Raw genomic sequence first — 14,145 nt, 5'->3', positions numbered from 1 at the left:
TTATACCTTTACGTTCCTAAGAAATCCTAAGCGAGGCTTTGTCCCCACCAACGGCGGTGCTTCGTTTCCTGAGGGAGCTGGTTCGAGTGAAGAGAATCAACGCAAAAGGGACCGCGACAGTAGACCAATTGCGGAAACCAAGTCCTTAGGAAAAGATGTAAAAAAATTACCAAACCCTGTAGTTTTCTCTTAAAGTAGGTACCTAAACTAAGTCTGAATATATTAATAAAAGTAAATAAGTAAGTGACTGACATGTCAATGCACAGCCTAAACCGCTGGGTCTAGTCTTGAAATTTGTCGTCTAGGATCTTTATGTGGTCTAGGGGTGCACATAGAGTGGATTTCCCGAAATTACCGCGGGAACAGGAATAATAGTAAATTTAGTTTTATGCAGGCGGGGCCGGAGAAAAATAAAATTTTATAAGTACCTAATAGGCGAAAGTGCTGAGTTGTTACCGACGCTTTTGACCACTCCATCTCTTTACCATTGATATCGTAAGAGGCGACAAAGGGCAGATACACATTCATCTAGTGCAAGCTTCCATTCTGGCCTAGTAGAGAAGAAAATACATAGTGTGTGCCAACTGCTTCTCTTCCCAAGTAGATTGTAAAGTCAATCAAGGGAAAGACGAATAATCTTGGGACTCTTCTTTTAGGCGATGGTTTAGCAACCTGTTTTTAGCGGTGCGAATAGCGATAATACGGGCTCGACCGCCACCAAAGGGAAGATCTTCAGCCATTCTAGGTGTTTGTCGGAGGTAGTATACATATATGCTCCAATTCGTGAAATCTTTGCTTGCGCGATTTAGACTTTTGCTGTTTTTGTCTGATAGCGTCACACACCGTCACTATTTTTATATCATATCATTAAGCCATACAGCTGAGCGTAACTTTCCAGTTTTTTTCAAGACTGATGCCTCTATCTACCCCATAAGGATAAAGACGTGATTATATGAAAATGTCTTCAATGAAACGTTAGGATGTTGATGGCAATACTAAATTAAAATCTTTATAATAGAAACAATTTATATTAAAACAATAATAATCATATTGTTACAGACTAGTATAAAAATAGCCAAAGCTACAGCACTGAGCAAGATTTGTGACTTAAACATAGTAAATAAAATATATTCCATTATGAACGACTTATACAACAATAGAGTTAAGAAGGCACCACATGCCTTACCTAATTATATGTATACAACATTTTATCTATAGACATTGTAAATTACAACATTTGCTTAAATCTTTAGAGGCATTTTGCACTATGTGCTAATGTTATTGTAAATATAATAATTAAATATGATGAGTAAATTGCTTAGTTCCAACATTGTCATTGTTGCTCTTATATCTTATCTCTTTAATAGTCAGTTGTTTTCCCTGATGTATTCTTTGCAGGTGACTCCTCATGTCATAGGATCTGGAGAATGACCTGTGACAAACAGGACACTGAGTTTTACCCGCATGTGAGTCTTTGTGCAATGTCAATGATGTTGGATGCTTGAAACCTTTTGGACATAACTGGCAACGAAATTTCGCCAAATCTGATTCTGAAATAAAAACAAGACTTTAAATTTTTTATAATTTTTAAATTTATAAGATATATAAATACTATGTATTTAAAGATAAATGTGGGGCATCCCATTTTTATATTTTACAATTGTTCACAGTATATTAGTTGTACTACTAACACACTACAATCAGTACTATACTGTGTGAGCACATTAAAAGCAGATTTTCAAATCTCATTGACTGATCTAAGTTTTTTAGTACAAATATTTGATAGCCTGTGTGGTGTTGTGCATATTTTACTGAACTCAAGTGGAAAATGTTTATTCCTGATAAGCAGGAGTCTTTTATCTATATGATATAAATTTTATAGCAAATAATAAATACTGTTGATTTTATAACCCATAACATACTTTGAAGCTGCTTATTGCTGATTTTATGTATTTATTAATTAAATGGAAAAATAACATTGCAATTTTTAGTTTAAGAATAAAGTACAATCAGAAATATACTACAATCAAGAAAGAAAGTATAACAGTATTATAAAAATACCAGAATTATTTTTCTCTGATAAATCCTCGGCAGATGTTGACTGATTATCAACTTGCATCTCCTCTGTGGTTGTTCGTTCCATTGCTTTTGGTCGGGTGGTCACACTTTCCTCAACTTTAGAAATTGGCGGATGAATTACTTCTACAGACTCACTGTCTTGGTCTGGCATATTCGGTGCTACATTTGTTTGTGGAATGTACTCATCACGAGCATTTTGGATTGTTGCTAAATTTATCGGTTCATCCATTACAACAGGTACAGGGACAATTTCTTCAGTAATTCTACTTGATTTAGAACTTAAATCTAAAGAAGCATCACTCATTCTTAAGTGAGCTTTGGACGGTTCTTCTTCCGCATTATCAGTCAAACCCTTAACTTCTAAAAGTTCAGCTGTAATAAGAAATGATTCCAATTGTTCTTGGAAGATATTTACTTCACCATGATACATAAAATTAATGATAGCATTCAAGTCTTCATACTTGAAGTTCCTGAAAATTACCACAGGATGCTGACAAGGATTCTCTTTGAAAATCTGTTTAAAGTAGCTACTGCAAGCGGATAGCAGCATTTTGTGGGCCTTAATTTTACCACCATCGCAGTACAAAGTGACATCAACCAAATCATTTTCAAATCGTAGTGTATTGAATGCTTCTGTTACGTGGGTAACGTAGTTATTCCAACGCAGAGAAAATTGCGGTGCATTATTCATTATACAGTTGATTATAGAAACAAAATGTAAATTCGCACAAATAAAATAGAATAGAAAACCAGGAAATTATCACTCACACTGACTCACACAACACAATCAATCAAATCAATCAGTAGATATAGAGAAAAAGGCACTGTCAATGTCAGCTTGATTGTGAGAGGTGTTCTATTTTGATAGGTAGAGAATGGCCAACGCAGGCCAAAGACACAGCCTGTATTTCTCGACGATTCGTGACGAATACTAGGTATTACTATGTAATGGAGTGATCAAATGACGACAAAGTCGAAATCGACTTATGACTTCCTTGTCAGTAGTTATTCTTCCTATGTAAATAATTATTTTAAAACAACCGAGTCTTTATCTTTGATTTCTAGAGTACTCACAGAAATATGTAGCTAATTCATAAATGATATCTAATAGTCATTATCACTCATCGTTATTATTGAACATAAGTATATGTCGATGTCGTGTTTTAAAGTGGATTGATAAAGTGTTACCGAGAAAAAAATGTTAAACGCGTTGTTTATTGTTCTTTTTTTAAATATAAATACTCGTAACAAATGTTTCGTTCTTTCATTGTTTTTTTGTATATTGAAATGGGGTGAAACTCGACACCCGGGTATTGAACTCCAAATAAGTATTTACTACCACATTCGGTTGTTGCGGATTTTTTTCTATTCTAGTCTAGTCCTAGTCTATTAAATAACAAAGTCATAGATATAATTTTTAATGCCAGCAACTCTTTTAAACATAAGTTAATTTAAAAGTATCCGGATAAACGCGGTGTAATTTGACACTCTAACCGACACATTTTTGTATACAACCGACCTGTCAACCGGCTGCTCAGGGGATATTTCGCCGTTATCCTTTATGGGGTAGACAGAGCTAACTATGAAACTCCATTGTGTTTTATAGTTGGCTTTGTCTGTCTAGAACTGAAATGTTCAGCTGGATGGATACAGATAATGACAAATAGAGTGTTTGATAGGTTGACCTGTGACCACGCGCCTCTTTACTTAACTATTTACACAAAATTTTATCCATGCATGATTTTACGTTAAATAAATAAAGTCAACCTAAAATAGAAATGTCATTGTCAAAGTAGACTGTGCAACTGGCAAGTCAAACCTATGTCATTGTTAGTGTTGAGAAAACTAACGATAGTTTAGCTATCGATAGTTCATCTCGAAAATACTCTAATGTTTGATCAGAAATAGAAAAGGAGGCTAGTTCTTCGTTTTACATAACAACACCTATTAGTTACATCGTATTGAGTAATAGTGAAATTATTTGACAATCAGAAATATTTAAAGTTTTATTGATGTTAGAATTAAAATATTTCATGGTGACAAATCATTTAATTATGTACATGGTACAAGTTGTTACCAAATATAAATTACAAGAAATAGCGTCCTCTTTGACAATAATGTAGTACTGTTAAGTCAAATAAAGTAGTAGTAAAGTAGTACACCTCTTAAAGTATTTGGCAAAGAATTCTTATATAACATAAAACAGTTTTTATTTAAAATACAAAAGACAAAGAAAAAGTGTACCATGGGCAAGAAACTAAGAAGTTACTTACAGAAACAAACATGTTGAAGATTGAGTTGTAATCGTATTCCGTCCGTCCGCATAATGATGGTAAGGATTGGGGTTGATGATGAAGAGGTGACTTCTAATCATGTCGGGGTCATTATTTTAGCAGGAGCGATGATTCGAGCTTGACGGCTACAAATGGATATTTTTCCGCCAGACTAAGTGTTATGCCTGAGGAACCGCGGCTCCGACGATGTTGTGTCGGAGGTTGCTTGCGCGATTCGCTTTTATTGGTTAATTGCGTCTGGTGATAAGCTGTTGAAGTGTGGTGTAGAAATATCACCACAAACCGACCGAAACGAGAGGAAGGTGTATAATTATCTTATAGTACAGTAACATAATTATAATATCAGAATTGCGCCCGTGCGAAGGCGGGGTGGGTCACTAGTTTAAAAATAAAAATTATTATCATTATATGTAGTTCCCATCACAAGATTCCAACTTTGGGGCTAGCTCAATTTAGTGATTTGATTGTGAATAATAATTGTTGTTCCTCAAACTATCGATAGTAGGTTAGGTAGACTAAAGAGCGAAGCGACAACACTAGTTATAATGTCTATAAAATGTGAAAACATTATCATTTGTTTATTCATTTTGAATAAACACCTTGTTCGTGGAATCTTGTGATATTGTAGCTGTTCATTTCTTAAATCTTAGTGATAAACAACAAAAAGATTTGAAGGGAAATTTATATCTTACTATTTGTATACATTAAGTGGTATACTTAAGGTATATAAGATGGTATGCACATATCTCCTTTAATTATGTTATTCTCTTTCATGTACACAACCTTATGGGAAATTGAGATAATTGCATTATTAATTAATAAATGTTATTTAATTATTACAGCACGGTCGGGTTAAGGTTAGAACAACTGAAGAGGAGAAAGCAAGGAAAGAAAAAGAAAGGCAAGAAAAGCTAAAACTTTTCAAACATGCAATGCATAAAATACAGATTAAGGTATGTAAAGTCATCTATTTTTATACAACTTATTGCATCCCAGAAAAGAGAAATTGTATGGTTCAAATATCTTAGGTGCTAAACCTTTAAAGATGTTAAACATTGTACCAATGGTATTGAAAATGGACTCGCGTAAGTTTATCAATACGGAGATAACTAATTAATTTTTTAGAGGGTTGGTCATTGTCATGGTGTTCAAATAATTATTTCACAATTATATATTTTATTTCTTGTTCTACTTCTCTTCCCAGAGAAAGAGTGGCGAACTAGATAAGGAGTTATTGGAAATTACGGGAAAAGTCTTGACATCAAACCCTGACATTTATACCTTATGGAACATAAGGAGGGAAATTCTGATTGGTTTCAGGTTTGGTATATTAATATAATGTAATTTTATCATGATTTACACCATAGTTTATGGATACATGTGAGATCCAGAAGCATCTAAAAATAGGCCCAGTGAAAGAAGATATTCTGCTTCACGCTTCTAACTACAAAACAAGACTAAGATTTTATCCTTATTGCCTTGCATTTCAACTAATAATCGCTGATACTCTAAGACATCGGAAAAGCAATTTGCTTATATTCAGACTGATTGCAAGATGAGGGAGGGGAAAAAATAAAATTATATTTTACCACATATTAAACTCTGTCTGTATTAGGTCTGTCCTACTTTTAAGTTACAACTATTATATGATTTAGTTATTTAAAATCTCAATTGCCAAATTAAAGCGAAATGCAAACCAAAACAATGCCCTAATGCTTTGTATGGGACTTTTACAACAAACATAATTTACTATAAATGGTAGTTTTATTTTTTATGTTGGTATGACTATGAGAATGTATATTGATAATGTTTGTTATTGCTTTATAGCAAAACTGTAGAACCTGAAGAAGATATGTCAAAGCTTTATGATGACGAGTTGTACCTAACAGAGCATTGTCTCAAGATAAACCCCAAATCCTACTGTGCCTGGCACCAACGGGAGTGGGTCCTATTGACCCGTCCTGATCCTGATTGGAAGAAGGAGCTGGCATTATGCAACACATATTTGAAGTTGGATGAGCGAAATTGTGAGTGAATTGCTATACTAGCTTACATATTGTCAGTTACTTCGTTTCAGTTAATTCCTTTATACTACAGGGAAACTTTTCACACAGTAATAACAAGCCATCTGATGTCTATGACCTTGTCTACTATCGACACATTTCATATACCAATTCAATTTTATCATGTTTCAGTTCACACATGGGATTATAGAAGATTTGTAGTTGGACAATGTAAACCACCATTGAATGAAGAATTCGATTTTACAACTGAAAAATTGTTTGATAACTTTTCGAATTATTCTGCATGGCATTACAGGAGCAAAATGTTAGTTGCACTTTATCCTGATTTAGAAGGTAAAATTCAATTTATACTCCTTTGATAATAAATCACAGAGGGTTTATCTTATACTTGTTATGTTGAACGTGGGACTGAGTCAGGTTAGGCAAATATTGTATCAGGATTAATACAATATTAGGGCTAAGGCAGTTGGAAATTTGTTAATATTGAGTGGAGTGATGGAATGAATTTTATTTTGATTAAATGAGTCGAAAGAGATCTATTAAGAGGCAATTATTTATTTCACCTTGTAATTGTTACTAAGAAAGTAAGTAATATTACAACCACAAGTGGTTTCAAAGGAATAATTATTTTCAGGAGGTAGACCAATAGAAGATGAGCATCATAAGCATGAACTAAAGATGGTCGAAAGTGCAGCGTTTACTGATCCCGACGACACCAGTGCATGGTTTTACCAGAGATGGCTTTTAGGTAAGTTAACTAGTAATACAGAAATAAGTGTAAGTTCAATGAGCTGGCACAAAAAGATTGATGAATGTAGAAGCAAAAAGAAGTTTGCAGAGATCCTGGTAAGTAAAAAGATGCAAGTCTGTCTATACCTCCAGGAAAGATGTTTTATCATATGTATATATTGATTGAAGTTATTGTGAGGTCTATGAGCATGTGGAATAACTATTAACGTTGATACTCATAATCACTGTAAGTGACAAAATATGGTTTGGGTTTCTTTGATAAAGTTACGGAGGTCACACAGGACTAAAAACCTGACTAAATTAATCCAGAATTATGATCATAAGCACACCCTAGACTGATAGACGTATTTTTTCATTGTATTTTCTTTGCATTTCAGGAGCAGTAAAAACAATCGTCGCACCAGTCGTATGTGTAATATCACCTACGAAAACCACTGTTGCCTTCAACAAACATGTATCAGTGGAGTTTGTTGATCAGAAGACATTTATCATAATAAATAATCTTCCTGCACTTGGCAAATGGATATCATGTTCAGGGAAAAAATATGATTTGTTGTGGATGTATAAACATGATGTTGTTGTAGCGGATAATTTGGAAGTTAAGGTCAGTTAGTGATAAAAACAACGAATCGGTAAACATTTTTACTAAAGTACTTACTTAAAACTCCCTTCTTCTTTACAAATAGGTTTAATGAAGGCGGTTTTCACAGGTTATATAGTCGACTGCCGTACGCCTTACAAACCTCACCACTATTTTCACCTCGTAACTGTAAACGTGCACTGAGCGATGCTCATAGCTCAAGTTACCTGACCAGCATTGTAATATGTTAGTGGCAGTGTATCCTCGAGAATACACCGGTTGCACCCTTAGTGGTTACTTTAGTCTAGGTGGATATACCCACACAATGAAAGGGTAGACCAGCGGAACTATCAAGGCAGGCGTGCCGCTATTTTTAATGCGGTTATCCCGTTTACTACTTGCCGCTTATGTCGTACATACATACATACATATGGTCACGTCTAATCCCTTGTGGGGTCTATATGGCTTATGTCGTCTATACATTTATTTTAAATGGCTTTCTACTCTGCTGAATAAGGCTTTTTCTCTTTGTTTTGTTTTTTGGCGGTTTACTCGAAAAGCATATTTGAAGTGTAATTCTGTTTCAGGTTGAATTCATAAAGGATAATGATGAAAAGTTGATTGTACATTGTCACAAACACAAAAATTCTTACATTGGAAAAAATGAGATTGATTTTCAGCTAAAATATTCCAAACCTGTTATTGAAGAACTGCAAAAGCAATTGGATTCTTGTCGTCAATTATTAGAATTGGAACCAGATAGTAAATGTAGGTACCTACCTATCATCTATGACAAAATAAAATCTCCAGAATGAAAAAATACTAATGAAGCCAGTTATTATCTCGTTTTATGTGCTTACTATATATATGTGGGGGCACGGCCGCTCTAAATCCCGTATCGACTTCTCGGTTTATTGAGAAGTTTAAATGAGTCGCTTGGAAAAGATAATACATTTATAGCTTGTTTTGGAGACGAGTTTCAATCGCGTGAGGCGCGTTAGAATGAAGAATCTAATATAATTGTAGATAATATTCATTGTGTTTTTATTCGATGTCCAAGTCGATCTATTTATTTAAACGTATTTTTTAAATTGGCATGTTAATAACTTATGTAATAACTTAAGACAGAAGGTTCTTTAAGTAGATACTAAATAGATTAACAGACTTGGTATTACATGGATCTCACAACTTTTTACGGTAGAAAGACAGCTGCGAGACTTGGGTTTTTACAGGATGTTTTTGATGGCATTTTCCACTTAGTTTCAATAAGCTAGTAGGTTTCTAAGTTTTTGACAATAGTATGCATTCTAGTTATTGGCTTATTTTCATTATTGTTTACTCTCTATCTTCAATTACAGGGACAATGCTGACGACAACATTTCTCCTCCACTGTTTAGACGCAAAGCGGCATCATAAAGAGGTGATCGAAAAATTACAAGCACTAAAAACTATAGACTCAATGCGTGCAGGGTATTATAGCGATTTAATTACTAAATGGAGTATAGAGGAACAGTTGGCTGATGATTATCAAAATGAAAAAGACAGTCTTGTCATAAGGTTTAATGAGAAAATAGCATACTTGCCACATTTGCAGTATTACAGCTTTTGCGAAAAAGTCGACTTGTCTAACCAGAGTTTGACGAGTAACAAAATGCAATCCTTAATTATGCTACAACATTGTAAGGTAAGTTACAACTACACTAATGTGTAAACATAGCTAATTTTATTTGAAATTCGATAGAATAAATCTTATATAGGTCCAATACAAGTTTATATAGGAAGGAAGAAACAAATGCTAAATTTATAAAAATCTTTTAAAATTGGGTGGCAATAAAATATATGTACTTATTATATTAGTGATTGTTTCCATACATAGTTACGCATTTTTTTGAAGTTAAATGCATCTACTTTGTATCATCGGCATATCAGTATCTAGTTGGTAAACTTTTCTCTGTAGCCCATTGTACAAAGCAATACAAAATCATATTGGACCAATAATCCTCTTGAATCCCAAAGCATATAGGTCAAGGCATATTGATTTGGAATGCACAAAGATTAAGAATGGATATTAAATATTTGTGTAAACATGTTATAAACAAGTTATTTTTCTTTGTTACAGAAACTCAATTTAGAGAACAATCAATTAACTACACTGAAAGACTTTCCAAAATTGGATTTAGTTGAATTAAATTTACGGGGCAATAACCTCTTAGATGAAGAGGAAGTTAAAAAGTTCATGGATATGCATAATTATACAATTTTATACTAACATGCTTAAGCTAATTTCAATTATTTTTGTAATCTATTAAGATGGAAATACTAGGTGCCTAGGTCTAAACAAAGTTTGAATAGTTTACTTGCTAGGAAGACCATCATTCATCATAGGAGTAAAAACGTTTTTACTTTAAAATCAATAAACTAAGATTATCTTCAATGAAAAAGAACATGCATTATGAACCAACCCCCAGTATTTCCTCTTGATACAGATGATACATTGAATTTTTATATGTCACTAAAAGATAGATGTTTTAAATACATACAGGTGTATGTTTTTGTCATTATATTACATAAATAACGATTGTAAAGCTAATATTGCTTTTGTATTTGTAACTGGCTATACCTACTATAAAAATATAGAAGTCTACTTTTAAACCTATTTGAACAAGGGAGGCAGGTTTTTGTCATTTTCTATGGAATAACATAGGTAACATTACAAAAATATATGTATTGAACACATTTCAACAATATTATATACAATTTAGAACTTATATTTATAATAATCTATTTCAATTATGTTATATTAAGAAAGGAAAATATTTATCTGTAGCAATTTTACTACTTCGTGAATACATAATTTTTTACAAATACTCGTAATATGCATTTTATGTTTTGTCCTAAAACTTCTCTTACCAGATGCTAAGATTAGTTAATTTTAAAACTAATTCTCTAACAGGTTGTATGAATTCATCCCCATCCCAATATAATTTACCACAATATTCGCAAAGATATACAGCATTCTGTGTTAGTGACAACCTGTAAAGATCATTGATTTCTATTGGCACCCCTTTACTTGTTTTGAAGGTTCGGCCTTGAGTTAAATTATTAGGTAAAGGTTGCATGTTGACCAAATCATCGTCTTCATCTTCACTTAAAAAATTGACATAATTGTCATCACATTCATCATCATCAGGAACATATTTTGAACTAAACTGAATATTTGCTGCACTTTGGTCATCACAAAAGTCATATATACCTCTGGCATCCATTTTTTTCAAGTCACTGTTGTTACATTTTAAACAAAAATTCAATAGATTATCTTGTTTTATATTTATATTCAAATGTTTTAAAAAACTTTGCAATTGTTCTTTAATACTACCTATACCTACATCTAATATTGAACTTTGTGGGAAGTTTACAGTTGGGGTACATTTCAACTTTGAAAGTAATATGAAACGTTCTTCAGATATTGCTAAGTTGATGGTGTCACACCATAACATACTTGGCAGTATCATTGTCGTATCTATACCGCAATATCTCAAATATGGAATTAAGCTTGATAATTTACTTTCCACCATTATTTTTAACTCATTGGGGGATTTAGATTGAGGATTTGCTACAGTGGATTGAAGTTTTTCAGCTGTTTTAATTTTCTTACTTGCCTTTTTCTTACTTTCCAACATCACATCATTACAAATTTCGTCAAAATTAATTTTTTGTTGGAAACATAATTTCTGAAGAAATTGATAAATCTTCATCAAAACAAAAGCATCCACAGCAGCATATTGGATCTGCGTAGCTCTTAGAGGCCTTATTTCCCAATTAGAGCACTGTTCAGCTTTTTCAAGAGGTAAACCAAAGCATGCATGCACTAAGCAACTAAGACTGTTCCCACCTTTATCACTGTATGGTAAAATTAGCCCGTGACTTATGAGGCATTTCCACAACACACATAAATCTAGCAATCCTTCACCTTTTAGTTTAATATTTCCTAATCCAATAATAGAAGTCTTCATTTCTTTTAAATCCTGTTCCAAACCAAATCCAAGTTTTATTATTTCCCCATTATCTAAAAGGGATTTATTAAATGTATGCCAAAAACTAGAATACTGCTGTTTATTTAGTAATAATGTGTCAATTAAGTAAACACTGTCTACAGTAGCAACTTGGATCAACGCAACTTGGAATTGGGTTGCACCAAAAGATGGTTTCCATTCACAGTCAATACTCACTATATTGCAGCCTTTTAATCTTGAAATCATAAGGTCATAAAACTTTTCTCCTGTGTCTATCATTATAATCTGATCAGAAGTTAATGACATTTTATAATACTCTTTACTGTCACGAGACTCTACATCCCAATTTTCTGTATCATTAGCTTCAGCCAATGACATATCCCGTAGGGCCAAAGGCAAATCATTTTCTGAGAGATTTAAATAAGTTGCCCACTTCAATGCTTCATTCCTGTCATAGTCCACTAACATATCAATGAATTCTTGTCCTGATCCTGCATTTTGTCTCAGTGAATCCTTCACTAAATCGTCCCATACCAATGTATTCACATTATGGCCATCATAACGTTGGTGGATCAGATATCTCAAGCCACCAGTAATACGATTCCTACTAAGATTTTTACATCTTTCAATTGGATAATTGAATTTATTGCATAAACGCGCAACTAGCTTACCAAGGGGTTTATAGTGTATTTTTTCATACTTCACATGGCTTATTTTGTGGTCTTCAATATATTTTTGCACATGTTCACGAATACTTATTTGTCTATTTAACAAGTTATCTAAATATAACAATAAAGGTTCAACCTGACTTGGACACTCACATAAATATTCATCAATCATATTAGCCTTATCCTGTAGAATCAATGGGAATAACAATTCTTCTACTGGAATATCTTCATAGAGCTCCATTGCGATTACTATTTGTGATGCCTGTTTGCAGTTATCATTGCTAATCATTTCTTTTACAATTGGCAAGATTAAATCCTTGATAGTAACAATATAATATGCTTTAACCATTAGGTTCAAGAACTGCTGGTTTCTTTGTTGTATAGCAATGCGGAAAGCTGGCAATTTTAATACATCTTCTGGTAATGCTCCAGTGCTCATAGCCCATTTCTGAAGTGTTTCTATAATAAAATAAGGCAATGATTTTGGCTTACAATCCTTCAAATCTTCACATTTGATAACAAACAAAAGAGCAACTCTATATGGGTCAGGAACAGATTGGAAAAAATTTTCAACCCGGCTCTCTATAGCTGTGCTTTTTTTCCATGTTTTCCAAGTTATTTTTAACTGTTCAAGCCAATGTATTAAACTAACATCCAAGTCAACGTTTAAACCGATGCTACGCAGTGATTCTTCCAGAGATGGCACTATTTTAATGGACTGGTTTTTGCTGACGAGCTGATTTATATCCATTTTGTGGGCTTTAGAACACTAAACACTAGAACTATGAAACTGTGTCTTCTAAGTGTATTTGTTTGTATACACAGTTTATTATTTTCAATTGTTTTTGCGAAATATCATTATAACTGTCATAATAAATTTAGGTTCTCTTTTCTCAGTACCTAATTCTAAATTTTTCTCACTGGAGTTGCACTGGAGATTAAAATAAATGACACTGACGTTTTTATGATCGACTTATATTTTTTTAGTTTAGGCGACTAAGGGATAGGCTTACAAACTTGGGATTCCTTTTTAGGCGATGGGCTAGCAACCTGTCACTAGTTGAATCTCAATTCTATCGTTGAGCCAAATAGCTGAACGTGGCCATTCAGTCTTTTCAGGACTGTTGGCTCTGTCTACCCCGCAAGGGATATAGACGTGACGGTATGTATGTATGTATGTATGTTATATTTTTTTATAATTATATTATAATGGGTACGAAACCAAAGAAATAGAGGCAATAGGCTTTCAAAACCATTTCACCCTGTATTGGTTTACTCAGGTTTTTACACGAAGACTTCCATTCCATTTGAACTTCGCAACCTTTGCATAAACCTAACCCGTATTGAATCGATCATGGTTATACATCCAGTTTGTTAACAGCCAGCATGTGCCGCAGGCTTGCTTATAATTGATGTCATGGTACGAAAAAGCAACGCAGTTCAATTAAGGTCCTGCTATAAGACGTCGTGGTAAGCGTCCTGTGCATTTCTAGGCATCACGCATTTTAAGCCTCATGTGAAATAAATAATTTTATCTACGAGTTTTTTTTTTATCTATCTGAGTAAAACATTTACACCGTTATTATGATATGTGAAATATATTCAGATAGACTAAGAGCCCACGACGCCCAGACCTTCGTTATATTATAAATGCTGGAAATTCTTCTATACATGTCTCCTATACAAATATGTATAAGCAAACCCAGCCTATACAACCTGGGTGGGCTTTAGCAGGTA

At 33.5% G+C, this 14,145-nt stretch overlaps 3 protein-coding genes across 3 annotated transcripts; 1 reads left to right on the top strand and 2 right to left on the bottom strand.

Annotated features, from left to right (window-relative positions):
- Positions 1 to 1,030: 1,030 nt before the first annotated feature.
- Positions 1,031 to 2,888, bottom strand: LOC106133573 (modifier of mdg4). The gene is made up of 2 exons (XM_013333355.2): positions 2,062 to 2,888; positions 1,031 to 1,550 (listed from the first exon to the last, which is right to left on the bottom strand). The coding sequence occupies exons 1-2, from the start codon at positions 2,768 to 2,770 to the stop codon at positions 1,297 to 1,299; spliced, it is 963 nt and encodes a 320-aa protein (XP_013188809.1). The 5' UTR covers positions 2,771 to 2,888; the 3' UTR covers positions 1,031 to 1,296.
- A 2,009-nt stretch (positions 2,889 to 4,897) lies between these two features.
- LOC106133631 (geranylgeranyl transferase type-2 subunit alpha) lies at positions 4,898 to 9,996 on the top strand. The gene is made up of 10 exons (XM_013333429.2): positions 4,898 to 5,107; positions 5,216 to 5,326; positions 5,578 to 5,693; positions 6,201 to 6,400; positions 6,569 to 6,730; positions 7,032 to 7,145; positions 7,525 to 7,751; positions 8,315 to 8,495; positions 9,086 to 9,411; positions 9,847 to 9,996. The coding sequence occupies exons 1-10, from the start codon at positions 5,105 to 5,107 to the stop codon at positions 9,994 to 9,996; spliced, it is 1,590 nt and encodes a 529-aa protein (XP_013188883.2). The 5' UTR covers positions 4,898 to 5,104.
- Positions 9,273 to 13,331, bottom strand: LOC106133630 (exonuclease mut-7 homolog). Its single transcript, XM_013333428.2, has one exon. The coding sequence runs from the start codon at positions 13,157 to 13,159 to the stop codon at positions 10,634 to 10,636; it is 2,526 nt and encodes an 841-aa protein (XP_013188882.2). The 5' UTR covers positions 13,160 to 13,331; the 3' UTR covers positions 9,273 to 10,633.
- Between the last annotated feature and the right edge of the window lie 814 nt (positions 13,332 to 14,145).

This window comes from Amyelois transitella, chromosome 2 (genome assembly GCF_032362555.1).
Source record: "Amyelois transitella isolate CPQ chromosome 2, ilAmyTran1.1, whole genome shotgun sequence".
Lineage (NCBI taxonomy): Eukaryota > Metazoa > Arthropoda > Insecta > Lepidoptera > Pyralidae > Amyelois > Amyelois transitella.
This window is presented reverse-complemented; position numbering and strand designations above follow the sequence as displayed.